Raw genomic sequence first — 20,950 nt, forward strand, 5'->3', positions numbered from 1 at the left:
TCCCACTTCCACTGTGACTTTAGAAAAAAGTGAAAACATGTAGATGGTGACCAAATAAAATGTTCTTCTAAATTGTGTGTTTAACAACTTATACAGAGAACAATTTTTTTGAGACAGCTCCCTTTGAAAAGTTCCCTAGCTGCTCTTGGGATTTATTTAGAATGCATTAGTCCATTTTCTGTGACCAGAAAATTTTGTAGCAACTCCACTGAATTTAGAAGAATTAACGTTTTTACTTTTATAATCATGACATCATCTAAGATGGAATTTTAACATTGTTGATGATATGCATAGCAATTTTAATTATAGCAAACACCAAAGAGTATTAATCAATCAATCAATCAATAAACCTTTCCTAGTGCTATATGCCAGTCACTGTGCTAAAGGATATGTACAGACATGTCAATGTATTTGGAATGAGTATAACTAGAAATGTTTTCATGGAAATGGCAGGAATTGGATTGGGACTTGAGAACAGAAAGGATTTGGATAGGTAGGGGAAAAGAGGAAAGGCATTTTTTACTGGGCATAAAAACTTTAGCAAAAGTGTGGAAATGAGAATTACTATGTACTATACAGACAAATGTATATATAAATAGGAGAATACCTTCAAGTCAATTGACATTTAGCCTGCTTTTCCTATTTATTTTAAATTAGAAATATTTGTTTAACTCTTGGAACTTTGCCAGGTCTAGGAAAGTTGTGATCTTTGCCCTTACATTGTTTATGTTTAGTATAAAATCAAAATGGAAAAGAGATAAGCAATCCTGTACTCTCATAATGAAAATAAAAGGGGTAAATTTTTTAAAGCAATTCAAATTTTAGGGAACACTTATCTGAGACAAGGGAAATTCCATATTAAAGATTACAAAAGGCTAATTAATGTTTATCAAGTCACCATGCATATTTTTCAAGGATTAAGTGTACATGTATAGCTATAGTGTTACATAACTTTATGGGGATCAACTATTGCACCAATGCGATATTCACAGCACTCACAGTGTCCATGAATATCCCATCACAATTCTGAATCCTGAAATACGATGAACTTTTCACATGCAAGACAGAACCAAAACATTTATTCAGATATCAGAAAACTAAATCCATCATAGTAACAAAAACTTATACATAATAACAATGCAGAAGACAGCACCATCTCCAAGACTTCCCCCTGCTAGGCTTCCCACAAACCAGTCCCTTAAACAAATTACAAGCAGTCTTACCTTAAACAAAATACCCTTCTCACACTCACAGCCAGCTGCAGGCTTGCTGCATCCTTCAGCTCTGATTGCTGTCTGACTAGCTTCCTGTCAACTCTGCTCTAGCTCGCCTTTTCCTCTTCCATCCTTTCTGTTCCACCTATTCAGGGAACTCCTCCCACCACAGGCTCCATGTGATTCAAACTCATGTGCCTCAGGCTTCCATGTGTCCCAGGTGGGTCACATGGGTCTATTAATGAATAAGAAAGACCTTTACATATTAAATTACCATTATATCAAGTGACTACAAAAATATAGATGTATAATACAGCTAACCTTAATTTTTAGGTCTGGTGAAATTCAGAAATTTAATAAAAAGAGACAGATGCTAAAATTTTAAAACATAATTTCAAGTCTTAACTGTGAAGTTATATACAGACTTTAGCTAGCCATATTATCTCATGTTTTGTGGTATAGTGGAAAGATCATTGGATTTGGCATCAAAATCGCTGGGATTTTGTGGGGAAAAATGTTCTGCATCAGTCAGGTCATTTTTCTAGGCATTTCTTTCCTTATCCACAAATTGAAGAAATTGTACTCGATGGCCTATTAAGGTTCATTCTGGATCTAAATATGTGATTCTATGATTCTATTATCTGAGTTTCAGTAAAGTGAATGTTACATACAAAGTGTGGAATGGCAGCCAACAAAGCTTACTCATTCTTCAGCTGCATTAAATGGGGCATAGTGTTCACAGTGAAAGAGGTGATAGTTGCATTGAACTCTGCTCTGTGTACTTCAGATCAAATTTTAGTAAGGGTATAGAGAAACTGGAGCATGGCCAGAATAGGGTAAGAAGAAAAATGAACCTGACATACAAAGATCAGTCAAAGGAACAGGGGATATTTAGCAGGAGAAATAAAATGTGTTTGTGTTTTAGGGGGGAGTGGCATTTTCAATTTTTGAATAGTCATCATGAGGAAAGACTTGTTTTTTATTGGCTCCAGAGGAATAGACCTAGAAACATTGGTTTTAAGTTTCCTCAGGATATTATAATTCACATGAATAATGACAGTTAAGCAAAGCTCTAAATGGAATGCAATGGTTCAAGAGAAAATCAAGTGGGTAATGATTGAAGTTTTTACTGTTTGCTTGGTAACATGAAATGGGGAACTAAAGAAATATCCAATTAATTTGGGTGAGTATAAGGTGAAAAACATCCACAGAGCAGAAAAAAATGAAGATTCAGTACTTACGTTATCTAGATTGAATATCTTCATTAATCAAATCACACTGTTAATTGTATAACTCTCCAAAGTTTGTCTTTTCTCTCTGTTTCTCTAAATAATGCCTTAGTAAGCTATATGGATTCCACTGGTCTTTTTTTTAGGACACAATTTGGAGAAGTTGCAAAACTGTGCACCAAGTCATGTGTGATCATTACAGGTCCCTTGGCACTTTTTTCTGATGCAGAGGTGGTAGGTAGACAGAGAATCTGTCTCTCTGTCTCTGTCTCTCTCTCTCTGTCTCTCTCTATGTCTCTGTCTCTCTCTCTGTCTCTCTCTGTCTCTGTCTTTCTCTGTCTCTCTCTCTGTCTGTCTCTGTCTCTGTCTCTCTGTCTCTGTCTCTCTCTGTCTCTCTCTCTCCTTTTCACTGTCTCTCCTGCTGTCCTGCTGTTTTGGTCTGTTAAACAGTTACTGCTCTCCATTTCTAAGGAGGTCACAATTCATTTTAGGGTGAAATGACTCCTATAAATGCAAGTTTGGTAAAATGCCTAGAGTCACTGGAATGAAAGGACTAGGTGGTCATTAACAAGAGAGTGTTTCATTTATTTGAAAAAAAAAAAAGCATTAATGTCAAGTACTGAGGATTCAGACTCCAAGAGAATATGTCAAGCTAAATTGTAAGTGGAGTATTGGAGGCTTCTGGGCTATCAGTTTAGAAATGGACTTTCAGAAAAGGATTATCAGTTAATGCTGAGTGGTTTTATGTCATCATACTAGTTATTTGGTGTGGTTAAACAATAATTACTTAAATGACATGCCAGGCAAAACATTATTACCCTTAATCTGCATATATACATTTTCTATAACATCTTCTAAAATCATTAATTATAAGAAAATGGAAACCATTATGTTATCTTTCCATACGAATCTGTTAGAAAAATGTCCTTTGATACAAATTAAGCCATCTAATCTTGTAATATTATGATGCTTTATGATGAATGCACTTCAATATAATACTAAAACACATTTTCTAAATCACCTAACATTTGGAAGCAAGGGAGTTGGGACATCACAATTTCAGGAGCCCTATTTTAATAATAACTGACAGTTTTATAGTGCTTTAAATTTTATAAAGCACTTTACATACATTAACACTTTTAAGCCTCTCTAATAACCCTGGGAGATGTCCTGCATATCTTTCTACCCTTACTTTACAAAGAAGGAAATTGAGACTCATAGAGGTTGAATAATTTGCCCATAATCATAGAGTTGTTTCATAATATATATTGGATTCTAATGCAAAGGTCTCTGATTCCAGCTGCAGAAGATTATCTACTGTTCTGTGCTATCTGATTTAGAACAGCAATGGTTGTAATAATTTACTTGCTCATGCTAAAAACCTAGTCTTTAATGATTATCCTTACAAAAATAATCTACAAGGATTCCTCCTTTTCACTTACCAATGATTTGTTCCCCAGATTGTCCTATGCCCCCCAATTATATATGAGAGCCTAGATCTTGTTAGTTATTGACCTGAAGTATATCTTTAATGTTTCCAGTGTTGTCCCATATTGAATTCTTCCCATTTTCCCATTCCTTACTTTGAATTCAGTATTCAAATGAAAATTAGAAATTGGAATTAAAAAAAAAGGAAAGTGAAGACATGGACATTTAAACTTCTACTTACTATATGGATATTAATTGTTGTCTTAAGAAGAAATATTTGCTTTCATTTCTTTCACTTATTACAAGGTCTTTCATCTTCTCCCTCTCCTCTTCCTCCTTTCTTTACATACACAGGCTACCTCTACTGACACAAGGAGGAATTGAATGCTATTTCTCTTTGGTACCAAGCAGCTAAAAAACAATACAGTACTGAATTCTTCTGTCTGGTGGATAGAGAAATCATAGGTTTCTATCAACCAGTAGTTGGTTCAACTCCGGATAGCACATTCTGGATAACAATTTCCTCAGCAATAGAAACTCGTTTGTCGCATCTTACTCTTCAAAGACAACCCTGTGATGGGGAATTTGATCCACTTTGGCGTTATTTCTTAAGGCTACTTCCATCTCTGCTCTGGTCTATCTGCTCTGGTTTGCACTATATTTCTCTTTTATCCCTATTCAAAATAGAATACAATATCTAACTAAATGTTCTGTCTACTTCAGTGTTCTCTTTTTTCCCCCTTACATTTAACTCAGACAGCAGGCTTATAACCCTTATTCCTTTCTGCCCTAGCCCTGGGACTAGGTAGAGCGTATAGGTAATGCAGCAATTAATCCAGTCTCCTGCCGCAGAGCTCCTAGCAGAGCTCTTGGCACATAGTGGGACTTTAATCAAATTCTTGTTGCTTGAATAAATGCAGGAGAGATTGGAACTCACTGGTAGAGTTTTTAGTTCTTTAACCCCGGAGGTTAACTAGGTCGTATTTATTGGAAAGCTAGGGCATTTCCATTTTAAAATGCTGCTTCACTCTAGCAGAATCTTTCTCCAGCACAGAACCAACTTTAAGAAATCTCTTTAACTCCTCTTTCTTGACAAAACCTAGGAAAAGCTCCAAAGGAAGTTTGCTTGTGGTAAATTTGAACCACTCCTAAAGACAGATGAGAATGTGTCTACTGGCGGTCCCACATTAACCTCAACGCCTCCAAGATGTGTGAGGGAGGGTACAGAGGTAGCCTGAGATTGGAGGTTGGTAGCAGGTGCCAGGGTGTGGCTGCAGTTGTCTCCCTTCTCTCTTCCAGCAGAAGGAGCCACTTCTGTGAAGAGGGAAGAGTGAGAGAAAGAGAGAGAGGGAGACAGAGAATGAAGAGGGGGAGAGGGCTGAAGGGAGGGTAGAGAGGGGAGGGGGTGAGAGAGAGCCCGCAGATTGGGGAGAGAGCCTGTGAAGCTCTCAGCTCATACGCACGCCGCCTCTGTTTGTATACAGTGCGCTCTCCAGCCGGCATCGGCATCGCTCTCTCCTCTGGTCCTCCCGCTTCATTGTTCTCCAAGTCAGCCCCGCAGCAGTGGCAGAGAAAACAGCCTAAGCGAAGCTGCGCGCCGGCTGCGGGCTTCTTCCCAGCCCCAGGTTTACCCAGGGAAAGCCACCGGGACCCACGCAGCGCGGAGCCGCGCTCCCACACACATCCCCGCCTCCCAGGACTCGTCTCCTCTCTCCTTCCCAGCTATGACTGAGTTGCAGCACTTTGACTGAGCCGCGCCGGGTCATTCCGGGATCCTACCCGCCACCCTTTGCCAAAGATCAGGCAAAAGAAGAGGAGGGAAGCGTTCTTTCCTTCTCCATCCTCTTTCTCCTCTTCCTCTGTCTTTTAAAGATTTTTCTTTCTTTTCTGTCTTTAAGAGAAGGGTTGAGAGAAGAAGACATTTCAGTGTAAGGGATCGCCTGGCACCCAGAGCCCTATCTCTGAGAAGCCCACTAGCCTCTCTCCCTCTCTCGTTCCCCGACCCCTTTCCCACCCGGAGTCGCTCGAGTGGAGAAACGATCATGAACCGTTTGGTGGCCGCCTGGCTCTTGTTCGGTCTGAGCCTCTGCGTCCCTCAATTCACCAAAGGTGAGATGATGGGGTGGGGTGGGGAGTCCACTAGGGAAAGGATGAAGATAGGGGCCGAAGCACTTCCTTCTGTGGAGCTGGGAGAAAAGGCAATGCCTGTGTACTAGTGGGAGTGAGGCAGTCCCGTGAGACTGGGGTAGGCTGAGGTGGGGGCGGCTGCCAGGTGGGGGGTGGGGGGAGAGAAGGGGGAGAACCTGATTCCTTGTGATGCCAAGGTTGCCACTGCCTGAGGTTCTCTGTGTGTATATGTGCGTGTGTGTTTGTGTGCCGTTAGCTGGGGAGGGGGTGATGGAGGGGTAAATTGCGCGCCGGGGCAGACCATTTAAAGTGATCCCAAAGTCTGGAGTGAAGTGTGCAGGGCGGCCAGAACACAGTGATGCAGCGGGCTGTAAATCGAGGAAAGGAGGGGGCGATGGGAAGAGAAGGGAACTCACAGGAGAAGGGGATTCTGCAGTTCACTTCACCGAGAGTCTCTGGAGGTGTTTTCCAAAGTGAAGGGGAGGGCAATCGCTGCAAATGTGCTCATTGGGCGTAATTAGTCCAGCTCCAGCGGAGTTGGGGAGTGGGGGTGGGGCGAGGAGAATGTGTAAGAGTTTAGACGTCAACCCAGTGAGTGGATGCGAGGGTTTCAGATCCGCAGAGCTGTCCACCAACCCGGTTTTGGGGTGTGTGTGTGTGTGTGTGTGTGTGTGTGTGTGTGTGTGTGTGTGTGTCTGTGTGTCTGTGTGTCTGTGAGTCTGTGTGTCTGTGTGTGTCTGTGTGTGTGTGTCTGTGTCTGTGTCTGTGTGTCTGTGTGTGTGTGTCTGTGTGTCTGTGTGTGTGTGAAGAATGGATACTCTGTTCTTAAATTTACACTCTATGCTGAACAGTTTGCAAACACATTTCAAGACACTTGGAGGTTTGTGTATCATTGCTAAAATGAATGGGTCTTGTCAGTTTCTTCCATAGTCTTATCTTAACTAGGACATGCTTTATCCGATATACAGAACAAAAATAAAGCTTCTTCATTTGAATGATCCCCTGCCCGAATAAATCCCAAGTATGTCCTGATAGTTTTATTTATGCATCATTGCTATAGACATAATGATACATTTATATTCATAAACTATGCAGGTTTAATTAGATAGATAGATGATAGATGGATAGATAGATAGATAGATAGATAGATAGATAGATAGATAGATAATTATACTGCAATTCACCTCCCTAATCTTATTTAACATTTGTAAAAGTTGCAAGAGCTTGCCTCTGTCATGTTCTCTTGATTTAAGATAAGAAAAACATGAAGCTTTTTTTTCCCCCTTGAAATACAGGGTTTTGAAACCTTGGAGGCTAGCTCCCGTTTTTGCTTATCTTTCTGGGAATTCTTTACAGAGCAAGTATTGAGGTGTAAAATAAAAGTGTGAGTGGCTTTCCAGGCTGGCTGATCCTTAAGTTAGTGCTGCAGGAAGACCGGGAACAGAAGGGGTACCTGGTGTCTAGATGAATATAGAATTGTAAATAGAGGTGGGAGGTGGGAGGTCTCTGCTCTTTGGGCCCTTGAGAATTAGAAGCAGCATCTCTTGTGTGATTTAATGGGTAATACATCTCCAGGGGAGGTGGTGAAAGTATAGAGTTTATTGCAACACAAAACTGAATTAATATGTTCTGCTTGAATTTTTAAAGTGTTTAGTTAATAATTACTCTAAGGGGTGAATCAATGTGAGATCAAATATTTAAATTCCCTGTAGTTTAAGAAAAATTGTTTTATCATTATTTTGATTATTGATTCTTCTACCTCTTCCCCAAACTACATCCCCCCACCCCCGTTTATTTTTGCTGACCAGCCTGTTATGGGCTTTCCAGATGAGCAGGGTTGCCTACCTACTGATGACTGCCCCCTTCTTCTTTAGGCATGTCTGTGTCTCTGTCTGTGCACTACATTTAACAAAGTGTGCCAGTTATCAAGAGGGGTCCACAACACCATTTGAGATGACCAAAAGGTCATAGTGTTGTAGGAGAAAGAGAGAGAGAGAGAGAGAGAGAGAGAGAGAGAGAGAGAGAGAGAGAGAGAGAGAGAGAGAGAGAGAGATCCTCGTTTCTTTCTACGGAATTTTCCTTCTTTTCTTTCCTGTACAAACTGCCCCCTGCACTTTGATCCCTTGGAAGAAAGGCAAGGGAAAGGAATGAATAGTACTTCTCTTTCCTGATCAGTTCCCCTCCTCCCCACACCCCTTCTTCTCCAACACATATCGGTAAACACAGAAAGCATAGAGACTCATACACACCTACACACCTACACCCTACCACCACCATCTGTCCCTCTAGTTTGTACTGGGGTGGAGGACAGCGCCCAGGAAGAAGAGAAAGGAGAAGCTATTTGCTAGATCTGCAGCCTCCGCCTCCTCTCTGCTGAGTCCCAATGTAAGAGGAGAGTGCAGCCGTCACTAGATTGGTTTACTGCCTAGTTTTCTTCTATTCCTACTACACAACAGGCAAAGGGTCCGAGGGGGCGCGGGGTCCTGTAGACACAGTCTGAACCTCTGAGATGGGGTGAAAACCCTTGATCAGGAATCCCCGCAAGGTTTGTCTTTCTAACTCCTCCTAAAGGAAGGTCTGACAGCTATACTCCATATTCTTTAGTGCCCTCCTCCTTCCCTGGTAGCCGGTGGTGAAAAGGAAAGGGAGAAAGAAGGATAAAATAATTCCATTTTTCAATAGGTCCGTTTAAACTTGCATCACCTGCACGTTATTCACCCACACTTCTAAAGGGTTCAGCACAGACCATTTAAACTTCGAATAAACACCGTGGCAACCAATGGCAGTGAGATCTTGCGGAGTAGCCCAGAAAGATGCCATTGCCCTGGTGCTTCCCTTTTTTTAAAGGTGGTGTTTCCCTCTGTGCGTTCATCTCATTTAAGTTAATCAAAGCCTGTATTCTGTGAGATTCGGTAACTCTCTTTATTAGTACGGTTTTTTTTTTTATTTTAAAATTAAACCAATGGATCAGTCAGATTGAATATTTTATTAGCTCTTAAATTATTCATTATTATGAGTTGCTCTAAAAAATCCAATAACATCCATACAGTTGCAGCAAGCACGTGATGCCTTATGCAATCTGTCCCTGTGCCTGCAGTTTGTGCCTGGAGTCTTTAAGTAAAAGGCACTGTATCTGAAGTCTAGACATGTCAGAAATACTACGTATCATTGGAATTTATCATTTGCCTCTTCAAAATTAAAGTCTTTTTCAGCTACTTTCAGCCACTTCTGAGTGAGGATGCACAATAAATTCAAAACTAAGTACTACATTTCTCCCAGTGCATTGTCTTCTAGAAGTTACTACAGCAAAATCCTTCTCAAACGTGAATTTTCAGTATTTCCTATTCCTTCTTAGATCATCAAATTTCCAAGCACATTAATCATATACCTTTAAAAGTCAGTAAAAGCTTCAATTCCCTTGAGTAAAACATTCTTTTTCAATCACTTTCAAATAATAAAATTGAAGGCAATCATTAATTTTAAAGTAAGAGCAGGCTACTATGTTAATTTGGTGCTGCTGCATCAACTTTGTCATATCCTAGCAAGCACTGTCATAATATACCACACATTTCTCACTGCTCTCTGAAACCTCACTTTCTAATTAGTTCTAACATTTCCCTTTAATTCAAATGCATTCCAATTTAAAAGGATAGTTGTTAGAAAAATCACCAAACTTTGTTTTATAAAAAGAATAGTGGTGTTTTATTAAAATGGCCAATCATTGCATCTTGTGCTTCAATGTCAAAATAATTCCCTAGTGGAAGCTAACTTATTTTGCTGATCAATTATGGTTGAACTAAAACAGATGGCTAGACTTCTAAGTATCCTAATGTCACAGTTCATTTTTAAATCTTTCCCTGGTTGAGAACTTCAGGATATTCTTTCAAAAAAAAAAAAAGAATTTTCTCTTGCTTAGCTTCATTTTCAAAAATCTGGGGGATCTATTATTGACTTCTTACACCAAAAATCTCTTGTATCAACCTGTGTGTCTTTATAAAATGTCTCTTGGTAATTGGTCAGTTATTTCCAGCTTTTTAAAAACTGTGCATATAGGACAAACTTTATATTGTATATACTTATAAACAACAACAAAAATTATCAGAATTAAATGTTAAAGTTGAAGAAAAGCAATTCTGATGCTTTTTGTTTACAGAATATACATATAGGTATAATTATTGTAAGAATGCTTTATGGTGCAGAGATCTCATTCAAAACTAGCCAGAACACAATTGCAGATCTCAGAGTTCAATTTTCATTATAAGCAAATTAGAAAAAAAAATGTTAAAAATCTTGTAAGCAAATATTATTAGTGAAATATACTTAATTCAATTCTTAAGATTCTAATTTTGACAATCAGTGTTGCTCTTTATAGAGTTAGCCTACACATATAAACATATGTGCATATACATCATTTGAAGCAACACAGAAATGGCTAAAGTATTAATATTATCAAATTCCTTTTGAAAGGAGAAGATATTGGACATTAAGTTTCTTATAACTTAACAGAACTCAGAAAAGGTCTCCCTTCCCCTCACCCCCTCATCAAGTTTCTTTGAGAGAATTCAGCCTAAAGAGAACCCAAACAGAAATCAGATTTACCATCACCAGTAGGTGTCAGGATAATCAATGGAGATAATTTAGAAAGACATGCTATGGCAACAGAGGTAAAGTGAACAAATCCTTTCAAATGGACAAGGATAACATTGTGATCTACTAAACTTGTGTTCCTGAGGGGAAAAATGAATATTGGTTATAACGGATAGGGTTTCCTTTTATTACTGGATATTCTGTTCTATATTATAGTCAGTCTTGTTTGTCACAATGTGAGCACTGATTCCGTTGAACATCTAAAATGATCTCATATTGGGTTTTCTTATGCTCATCCAAAGAGTCAGGTCATTGGTTTGTCCTGTTGTGTCTTGATCAGCCACTAATACTCTTTTAAGATCTGATATTTTACTTGGTCATTTTTTCCTACTGCCCATCATCCTTGTTACCTGACCTGTGTCTTGTATGTAGTACTGCATGGTAAATCTACTTCCTGGAAACCATGTATTTTAACTGCCACTATCTAGCATATTGCATATGCATATTGAATAGTTATTTTGTGCAAGAAACCTTCCACTTAGCTTCATATCTTATAGATATGGAAATGGAAATATGAAAAAATCAGTACAGGACTTTGTATTAACATAGTCACCAATTATTTTTTCAGGTTTTTTTCTCTTCTTTTTACAAACTATACAATTGATGTGGATATTCCCCCAACTTGGAAAATAGAAATAAGTAGACTGGCCTAACCACACATATAAAATTATTTTGCAGAGATAACATCATTCTTCTTCCTTACTGACTGGTAAAGTTTATGAAGCCTGATGGTAACAAGTTTCTATAAGATCTGAAAAAAAAATTAGTTATGTGTTATAGATGCATTAAATGATGCAAAATATAAAACAGGGAACCTCAGAATTCAACTGTGAAAGACGGAGACTTAAAATTGTGTCATCTTCTATCTCAGTGAGTCACTAATGCTTGATCAAGTACCTATCTTTGCATCGATAACTGTCAGTGACCTGATTTCTTTTTCTTGTTTTTACCAGTTTTCCACAAATGACCTTAGTTTCAAATTTGTTTCTGACATTTGCTTATGTTGCTCTTAAGAATTTTTTGCAAGTTTTGTTAATTTGTATATGCTTTTGGATATTTTGCCAAGCATTCTATCCTAATTGACACGTTTTCTGGGTCAAAGAGCTCTTAAAATGAAGTAGATCATCACCCCTATTTCAGAATGGCAAGTAAGACAGTAAGTAGATATGTAATTCTATCACAGTTAAAATAATAGATTTGCAGTTTCATGTACAATTCATCTTTTTTTTAGTAATATGTTATGAAAATGCTTGTTTTGTTTCTTAAATTTGAGATAAAATTTATGAAATTTTAATTTACAAAAATTAAAATGATAAAATAATTTCAGTGTCCCAAACATTGTAAATTAATTATCATTCCTGAAAAAACTGATGCCATGATGACCCACCCCCATCTGTTTTTGCAAATGTTGATTGAGACTTGAAACATGGAGCAATACAGACCATTTGGGGTCTGATTTGTCTGTACTGGCTAATTAGAAATACATTTGTCTAATATAAAATAAATTACATATAGTAACACCCTACTTATCAAAAACTAATTATCCAGCAATCTTAACTATTCTGCATACAACCATAAACTTGGAAGTGTACCAAAAAGGGATCTAAGTGGTCCTCACTGTCTTCATATACTGAAGAACTTTTGCTTCACTTGGTTCTTTACTTAGAAGGTATTTATTCTTCTTTTAATATAAACCCCCTCCCCCCAAAAATCTGTCTTTCCAGTTTATAGCAGAAGTAGTAGATTATAGCAGGTGAAGTACAGCTAAAGGCAAGAATGCTGACAGAAAAAAAAAAAAGAAAGGCTTGCCATTAAAGGAAGAGATAGAAATAATACATAAACAGAAGCAGGAAAAATAGTAGTCCAGAGCCATGAAGTGCTATCTCAAATAGCCCTACAAACATCAGTTTCCAAAGATTTTACTATTTTGCTTATTAAATGTTATTCATATAGAAACTCCTGCATCACCAAAAAAAACCCACAAACAAGACATTAATCAATATTGAGGAGGCAAGAAACTAATTTTAGGAGGATTTCCGTCCAAAATATTTAAAATATAAGTAGTTATATGTACCTATGCCCATTGGTACTTAAAGGTTTTCAAGGAACTTACCCATGTTATCTCATTTGATCCTTATGATGTTGTGTCAGCGTTTATGAGACAGGTATTATTATTAGTCCCATTTTCCATATCAAGAAATTAAGTCCTGGACAGGTCCATGGTCTTTCCCAGGGTCATACAGCTAGTAAATATCTAAGGTGATATTTGGATTCGTCTTTCTTACATGAAATCTGACTCTCTCCATCCTCAACTAACTGCAATTACTTTTTTTCAGCTTCAGTGGTCTGAAAACTTTTCCTTCTGTGGAACACCTCCAATGATAGGGAAAATGACATGAAATTTTAAAATTAATACAGTAATTGTTTTAAAGGACTTAATTCTACTAAATCTCTGATGCTTGAGACATTCATATATATCAAATGTATTATAGTTAAAAAGAAGATATCAAAAGAGACTTGAAATACTTTATTTGTCAGGTTCAATTTTAATTTCTTGAAGACACATATGGACAGTATTCTTTTCTTCCCCTATTATTGGTTATTTATGATGATAATGATCATCCTTGTAATTGCAAATAGTTCATTTAATGTGTGAAGTTGAGGGGAAAGGTTTGAACCTAGGTAAGAATTCAAGATTTTCATCCTAACACGGTGTCAAATTCCAAGTTTAGTGTCCAGGTTTCAAACCGTGAGGAAGTTTGTTATTTTGGGGTTTTCTAATTTTCTAAGAAAGACATTGTCAAACCCATTGATCTGTCTTAAGAATAATTGAATTTCAGAAATTAAAAGTTCAACAGTTTTATTTCAGTGAGAACTCTCCCTCTTCTTGCTTTCATAGAACTTTGCCTGCACTTCTCCAATAACACATTCAATTCTACTCAGAATTCTATTGAACTGTGAATGTATTTTACATCTGTTCAATTGTAAACTTCTTGAGGGCAGCATGGGTGTTTTGCTTATGTCTTTCTGGTATGTAGAGCCAAATATATTGCATTCCCCACAAAACATTAGGAATAGATCCTTGTAGTTTGGACTTAGTTGCATTTTCCATATTCACATATCACTAAATATTCCAAAATGCCTGTAACTGGTAATGTTTTTTAAATTTGGGGCATATTAGGTTAAAGCAATATTTATTGAAAGGTATCAATGTAGCAGAAAGTATGGAAATTGGGCTTGGACTCATGGACAAGATTCATGCATAGCTTTGGATATATTTTATACTTATTGTGTGACAATTGACAAGCCACTTAACCATTGGTTTCATTTCACCAGCCAGCTTTTTCTGACAGCAATTATCCATTCAAAGATTAAGGGGGATGAAAGCACTGGAGGATGGGAGGAATTTGTGAAAGGGCTATCAACCAAGCACTGTGCACAAAATCAAGAAATTCCTTACCCTTGAGAAGCTCACATTCTCAGAAGATAGCAAATACAAGGCAGTGTGGCCATGGAAGAGTGCTTTGTTTGGGAAGTGATAGAGATGATGAGTGGAGCCATGTGGGTATCAACCAATATAGCCTTTCTGGACACTTGCAATATTTTCTCCTTGACCTGGGAACTGTGGAATTTGGCTACAATATTCCTAGGAGTTTTTCTCTTGGTGTCTGTTTCAGGAGGTGATCAGTAGATTCTTTCCATTTCTATTTTACCCTCTGTTCCTAGAATATCAGGACAGTTTTCTCTGAGGATTTCTTTAAAGATGGTGTCTAGGCTCTTTTCATCATGGCTTTCAGGTAGTCTAATAATTTTAAATTATCTCTCCTGAATCTATTTTCCAGGTCAGTGGTTTTTCCAATGAGATATTTCACATTATCTTCTATTTTTTCATTCTTTTGGTTCTGTTTTATAATTTCTTGGTTTCTCATGAAGTCATCAACTCTAATTTGCTCCATTTTAATTTTAAAGGAAATATTTTCTTCAGTGAGCTTTTGGACCTCCTTTTCCATATGGCCAATCCTGCTTTTTAAGGCATTCTTCTCCTCATTGGCTTTTTGGACCTCTTTTGCCATTTGGGTTACATTATTTTTAAAGTGTTATTTTCTTCAATATTTGGGGGGTCTCCTTTAGCAGGCTGTTTTTTTCATGATTTTCCTGCATCACTCTCATTTCTCTTCCCCATTTTTCCTCTACTCCTTTTACCTGATTTTCAAAGTCCTTTTTGAGCTCTTCCATTTCCTGGGACAAATTCATATTTTTCTTTGAGTCTTTGGATGGAGGAGCTTTGACTTTGTTGTCTTCTGGTTGTATGTTTTGCTCTTCTTTGTCACCAAAGTGAGATTCTGTAGTCTGACGTTTTTTCCCTGTTTGTTCATATTCACAGCCAAATACTTGACTTTCTAACTCTTTGTCAAGGTAGTGCTCTGCTTCCAGTGGTAGTGGGGGTGAGGGTGGGGGTGGGTGTACTGTCCCAGGCTTCAGGAGTTTTGTGTCAACTGCTTGATCTCCCACTGTCCGTGAGCCCAGTGCTCTGGAAGCTGCTGTTGCTGCTGCCACTGCTGCTTTTTCCTCCACCCTGAGGCTAGGGTCAGATCCCAGCAGGACTGTGCCTCTCTCCCACTCAGGTTCAACAGAGTTTTCCCACTGACCTATGCTGTGTTTGGCATTTGTTGGTTGGGAAATCTGGAAACTGCCACAGCTGCCAGTGATTCAGTGCCTTGAAGCCTGCTCCAGCCCCATCTGTGCCCATAATTTGCTCTGTTCTGCTCCCAGTCCAGTGCAGCAGACACTTTCTGTCAACATTCCAGTCTGTCCTGGGCCAGAAATTTGCCTCACTCCATCACTTTGCGGGTTCTGAGTTCTACAATTTATTTAGAGTCATAATTTACAGGTATTTGCAGGGATTTGGGGGAAGCACTCAAGCAGGCCCCTGCTTTTAGTTCACCATAAGGGCTCTGCTCCTTAACAGAAGAAAATACTAATATTGATTTTATTAATGTTTACAAGCAAGAAATATAAAACAGGGAGGGAGTAGTTGGGAGGTTACACAGAAAAGAGTGAACTGTTCTTTGGGTTATAAACATGATTTGGAGTTCAGTGTCAGATAGATTTGATGGGCCTTGTGTTTTTATAATAGCTGACTAGCCAGTCAGGACAGCACATGGTTCCAGAGCTAAGTGGATTATCACTCAAGATAGTAAATCAACATCCAGATCAATAACATTGAAGATGATTGGTGATGGTAAGCATGAAAGAAAAACAAGTGTGAAGTAGAGTCAAAATGGCTTTAGTGAAAATAGACTACCCACAGTCAATGACAAAGATAACAGGAGACAAAGATTTTTTATCATCCTCTTAACCTCTCTATACAAATTTATAAGACTCACGTCCTCCTGTAGTCTTTTCTCCTAATATTCACTTCAATGAAGGCACAATTTTTTTCTCCTTTCTCTGACTCAACTCTATCTTGAAACCACAATTTCCTGCCAGACTGGTTCATTTCTAGACTATTTTCCATTACTTTCTCAACGTAGAATAGCTTCACTCCAAATAAAAGTGGGCTTTTTTAAATTGCCTTTATTAAGATCATATGTTCTTTTCCCCATATTGCAAAGCAGATTGAAGGAAATATTCAGCTCTCAACAATTTTTGCTAATGGGAGATAGCAATAGCATGGATAAATGTAAATCCACAGATAACTACCCAAACTCTATTTCAGCCCATAGCTCAAACTCCATTTCTTGCTAAGCCTTTTTAAAAGTTGTTCACAAAAAGAAAAACAACTTCTTCTGAAATTAATCTCCTCTTATTTCCCCCTTTATGCACCTTGACATATTCCTAAGGTGTTGTACAAATGACCAAATGGAAGGCAGAGGAAAGAGAAAAGGAAATAAAAATTGGTAATCAACAAATTCATATACATTTCTTTTGAGATAGCCATTTGGAATGCATATATGAGACTATACATTCCATGTAGTAATATGGATGATTTCTGAAGGAAAGAATAAAAATAAAAGATCTTTTAGATATTTCCTTATACTTTGAACTCCTTAATTCCCATAATAAAGAATATTTTCATATTTCTTAACTGGCCATTAAATGTGACTCTTCCTCCAACTCCCACTGATACAGTGTGCCAAACTGCGGTACAGTATTTTTCACTACAGATAGAGTTACTTAGATTGGAAATCCCTTCATAGTTTTAGCTGCAGTATTACTTTAACATAAAAAGTAGGTCACAGAGTAGTTCCATGAACTTTATAAATTTCTTTCTCAATTATTGTATAAGTTTCTTGCAGTCTCTGTCATAATATGAACCTATTTTGAATATAGATTTACTGAATCAACGGGTGAAAAAAATACCATCAAAATAGAAAATAAATGTAAGTATACTTCAGCCTCTGAAGTCCCTTTTAGCACTAAATCTGTGACTCTGATAAAGGTAATATATTAAGTTATTTCTATATTTAATATGGATTATTGAAAAATAAAAAAAGTCTGCAAACAATACCTTCCTTTGTTAGAGTCTGAATTTATAATGTCCTTATTAACTTTAATTCTGAACCAAAAATGACATCTATTCAGGCTTCGTTCTCCATCTTCTCCATTTTCTTCCTTAGTACCTGTTCCAAAAGTTCACAGATCAGGGCAGTTAAATTGGTTAAAGTAGTTAATCTAGGAAAGGGACTGTGCAGGTAGCCTTAAGTAAAGCTAGCTCTGTGTGTTGACTGAAATGTGATCCCATCTCTTCATCTCAAATTGGCAAACAATATCTTACCTTTCTTAAGTTATGAAGAGTTATCATACTTTTGTGCAAAATCATTTTTAAAATTTAAAGAAAAAATGTGATGCTTTGCAATAACCAACTATTTCACTCTCCAGTGAAATACAAAAAGGTGTTCTGGAGATTAAAATAACTGGCTAATGGGAATAGCAAGGGCAGAAAAGGGGGCTTCTCTGGTGGTTCTTTACATCCTTTATTTTACTTGGGAATTTTGTCTTTCATGTTGCTGAGTCAATTATTTCTCCTGTTTTGTTTTAGTTTTGTACCATTAGCTTGGATATCTTCTATTTCCTTTGACATCTGACATGAGTTCATATTATCAAGGCTTAAGTAGCTTAATTTAATCTTAAATTTTCAAATAGTATAAATATCTACCTTTTCTCAACAGTGTATCTAGATTGTAGGAAAGTTTTTAAGGTAATATTTGATTCATTCTATATTCAATGCCATTTTTAATGATTCTGGATAAAGCATTACATATAAACATGAAATATACAGACCAAATGAACTCAGTCCTTGAACTGTCATCTGGGGGAATAAATGTTCAGATTTCTTTTGAACTAAAACTTTTTTACAACATGCATTTTGAGTTTTAGTCCCTTAAATATCATATTGTGAAACATGAAAATTATAAAATGTTCTGACATATTCAAATATTACTCTTATCAACTTCTTGACCCAGACACCTTCCTAGTTCAGGACCCCATCACTTCTTACCTAGATTAACCTTTTAATTCCATATCTCAGATCTCTCCTGTCTTCAGTGATCATGTGTGTTTGTGTGTGCATGTTTGTGTCCTAGCTATGTGTTTGCTTGGTGTAGAGGGATGGTGAGACTTCTTTTATTTTTTTCTCCTACTATTCTCCCCTTTAGGACTCAATTTTAATGTAATGCAAAATATTATTGTAATGGCTTCTATGCTATCTTTAGAGTCAGGATTGCCTGTCTCAAGTGTAGTAGGAGGAGTAGGAGTAGTGGTAATAGTAGCAGTAGTTGTTGTGTTCATATCACACTTTGTGATTTGCAAAGTTCTTTACTTATGGGACCCTAAGCAAGTCACTTAACCTCCTTAAGCCTCAGTTTCCTCATTTTTCATTTATAAAATTGGGTGGGATAATAATAGCTCCTGTCTCACAAAATGGTTGAAAGGAACAAACGAAATAATGTATTTATAGAACTATATAGCTGTCAGCTAGCATTTTATTATCATTTGTGAGATATTACCATTTTTATATACATGGCACCTGGATGCCTGCTTATAAGGAAGCTTTTGAAAAGTTGAATGGGAGAATATATGCTCTACCCTACTCTACACTGGATATGTTCCAGCCTGTTTCTTCTGTTTTGCATGGCTCCAACAGGGATAGGGAGTAATGATACCACATGGTGGTATGCAAGACCTATACAGGGGAGGAAATTGGACCATCCTGGATAGATAGGCTTTTGATAGGTAGCAAAATTTTACATGTAGAGAAAACTGGACCCTTTTCCCCAGTGTCAAAAAGCTTAGGATGATTATCAAAGGTGGGGAATCCTTTGCTTTCTGTAGAAAATGCAACTTTGCACATGTTAATGAATTTTTCCCTTCAAATTTGTATTTTTCAAATACAATAGAACCTTGGTTTACAAATTTAATTCATTCCAAGATTCCGTTTATCATGTGATTTGTTCATATGGCAAAGTGAATTTTCATATAGGAAATAATGAGAAGTCAGATGATTGGTACCACATCCCCAAAAATAGTTATATAAAAATAATTGTTTATAATTTTAAGGAAGTTTTTATCCCTAATGCATCTGAAATGCAATAGCAATGATTAGTACACAATATAAAGCCAAAATAAATGGCTGGCATGAGGGAGATGAGAGGGAGGAGGTGGAGGAGGAATAGATATTGCTTGGAAGGAGAATCTCCTTCTATGAGAACATTGGGGATTGCAACACAGGGAATGTTCTCTCTTATGCTACTTGCACTAAAAGTAAGACTAACACTACTGCCTTCACTTGTTTTTAGTATTTTTAGAATCATTTTCCTGTTTTGACTCAATGATTTTTTTTCTTTACATTGGCTTCTGACTAGGAATCTATCTAATACATTTGTTTTTGGTGTTTTTTTCTGAATGTCACAGAAATGTGACATTGCCTTATTATTAAAAAAAATACTCGTGGCTCTCATTGCTACAGCATTATTTGGGTGATTTTTTCAACAAAATTTTGATGTTTGTACAGCGAATTTTTGTTAGTCCTGCAAGAAAATTTTTCAAAAATTTTTCTCGTCCAGCAAAACATATGTAAATCATGTTACTTGTAAACTAAAGTTCTGCTGTATTTGTAAACTAGATGTTCTTTAGTTCCTTGTGTGTCTAAGTTATATACTTTGTTTTCCTTTTAGACTTTTACTGTAAGTCTTTCTCTACATCTTTTGGGGTGTTTTCTTTTGAACCCTTCTAACTTCTTTACATAATCATACTACAAAATTACTGAAAACTGAGCAGCAAATTTCAGGGATGCACTACTCAGAATTGTCACTCAGACTACAGGAGGCATTTTTGGTTATGGATTTTGCAGTCACATCTATAATTTTCTGTCTACCATCTCTGTTAGATATCTTTGCCTATTGGTTTTCTTTCCTCTAAAAACTGAATATCAATTGCATCTTAGTTCTTAATTTCATAATTATTTGGTTCCCATTTTTCCAGTGACTTGCATTATTTTACTCACTTCCATCTGTCTTTACTATCATTACTGTTACTATTATTAGGTGGAGTTTGCTCTGCCTACACTTCTTGGGATAACCTAACTTATCATTGCCTGCAGATTACATTAATGTGCTATTTACTTCTATTTTTACTTTCTTAATATCTGTAAGGTAATAGAATACTATATCCAATTTCCTTCAGTATATCCCTAGAGAACTTTCCCCAACTTTGCAAATTTTTGTTGGTCTTTAAATTATCTTCTGGTCCCTTGGCAAAACAAGAAGAAAAGCTCGTCTAAATTAGTGTTACAATAAAGAAACAGGAAAATGTCAAATTAGACCTCCAATTGTGTAAACCTTTTCCTGGATGGAAAATAAATAACTTTAAGAAGTGCATTAACTCTTTCAGAACATTGGGGTACTCTATTTTTTAGTACTTGTGATCCAGGGAAATGGAAATAATTGAACCATTTTCCCAGAGAAGTGAGTATTGTACTGGCAACCTACAACGGAACTCAAGAAATAAATACCCAGGTGGACGGAGTACTGAATTAATCTTCCCAAAGTAGGTAGTGTACCTACAGAGCATAAGGAGAATGTGACTTATTTTTATCTCATTGCATCAAAAAACAATAAAGTAGTAATTACTGTATGTAAAAGATAAGCAAGGAGCTTTAGAACAGCACAGTACTTACGTATGGAAAGAGAGTGGTGTTCCCCAAATGGGGGGCCCAGGGTGCACATGGGAAAGGTTTGGAAACCAAAGAGCTATTCACAGCTGCAAGTTGTCAGATGAAATGGCTGCAGGTGCCTTTTTGATCTT

General features: G+C 37.2%; 1 protein-coding gene across 3 annotated transcripts in view; it reads left to right on the plus strand.

Moving 5' to 3' along the window:
• The first annotated feature begins 5,223 nt into the window (after nucleotides 1-5,223).
• Nucleotides 5,224-20,950, plus strand: part of EDIL3 (EGF like repeats and discoidin domains 3) — a 603,244-nt gene continuing 587,517 nt past the window's right edge. Inside the window, exon 1 of one of the 3 annotated variants that reach the window (XM_072606206.1) lies at nucleotides 5,224-5,980. In XM_072606206.1, the coding sequence (XP_072462307.1) occupies nucleotides 5,914-5,980 (67 nt within the window). In that variant the 5' untranslated portion in view covers nucleotides 5,224-5,913. The remainder of the gene's footprint in view (nucleotides 5,981-20,950) is intronic. The other 2 variants (XM_072606208.1, XM_072606207.1) reach the window with 2 other exon arrangements.

This window comes from Notamacropus eugenii, chromosome 4, assembly GCF_028372415.1.
Source record: "Notamacropus eugenii isolate mMacEug1 chromosome 4, mMacEug1.pri_v2, whole genome shotgun sequence".
Classification (NCBI taxonomy): domain Eukaryota; kingdom Metazoa; phylum Chordata; class Mammalia; order Diprotodontia; family Macropodidae; genus Notamacropus; species Notamacropus eugenii.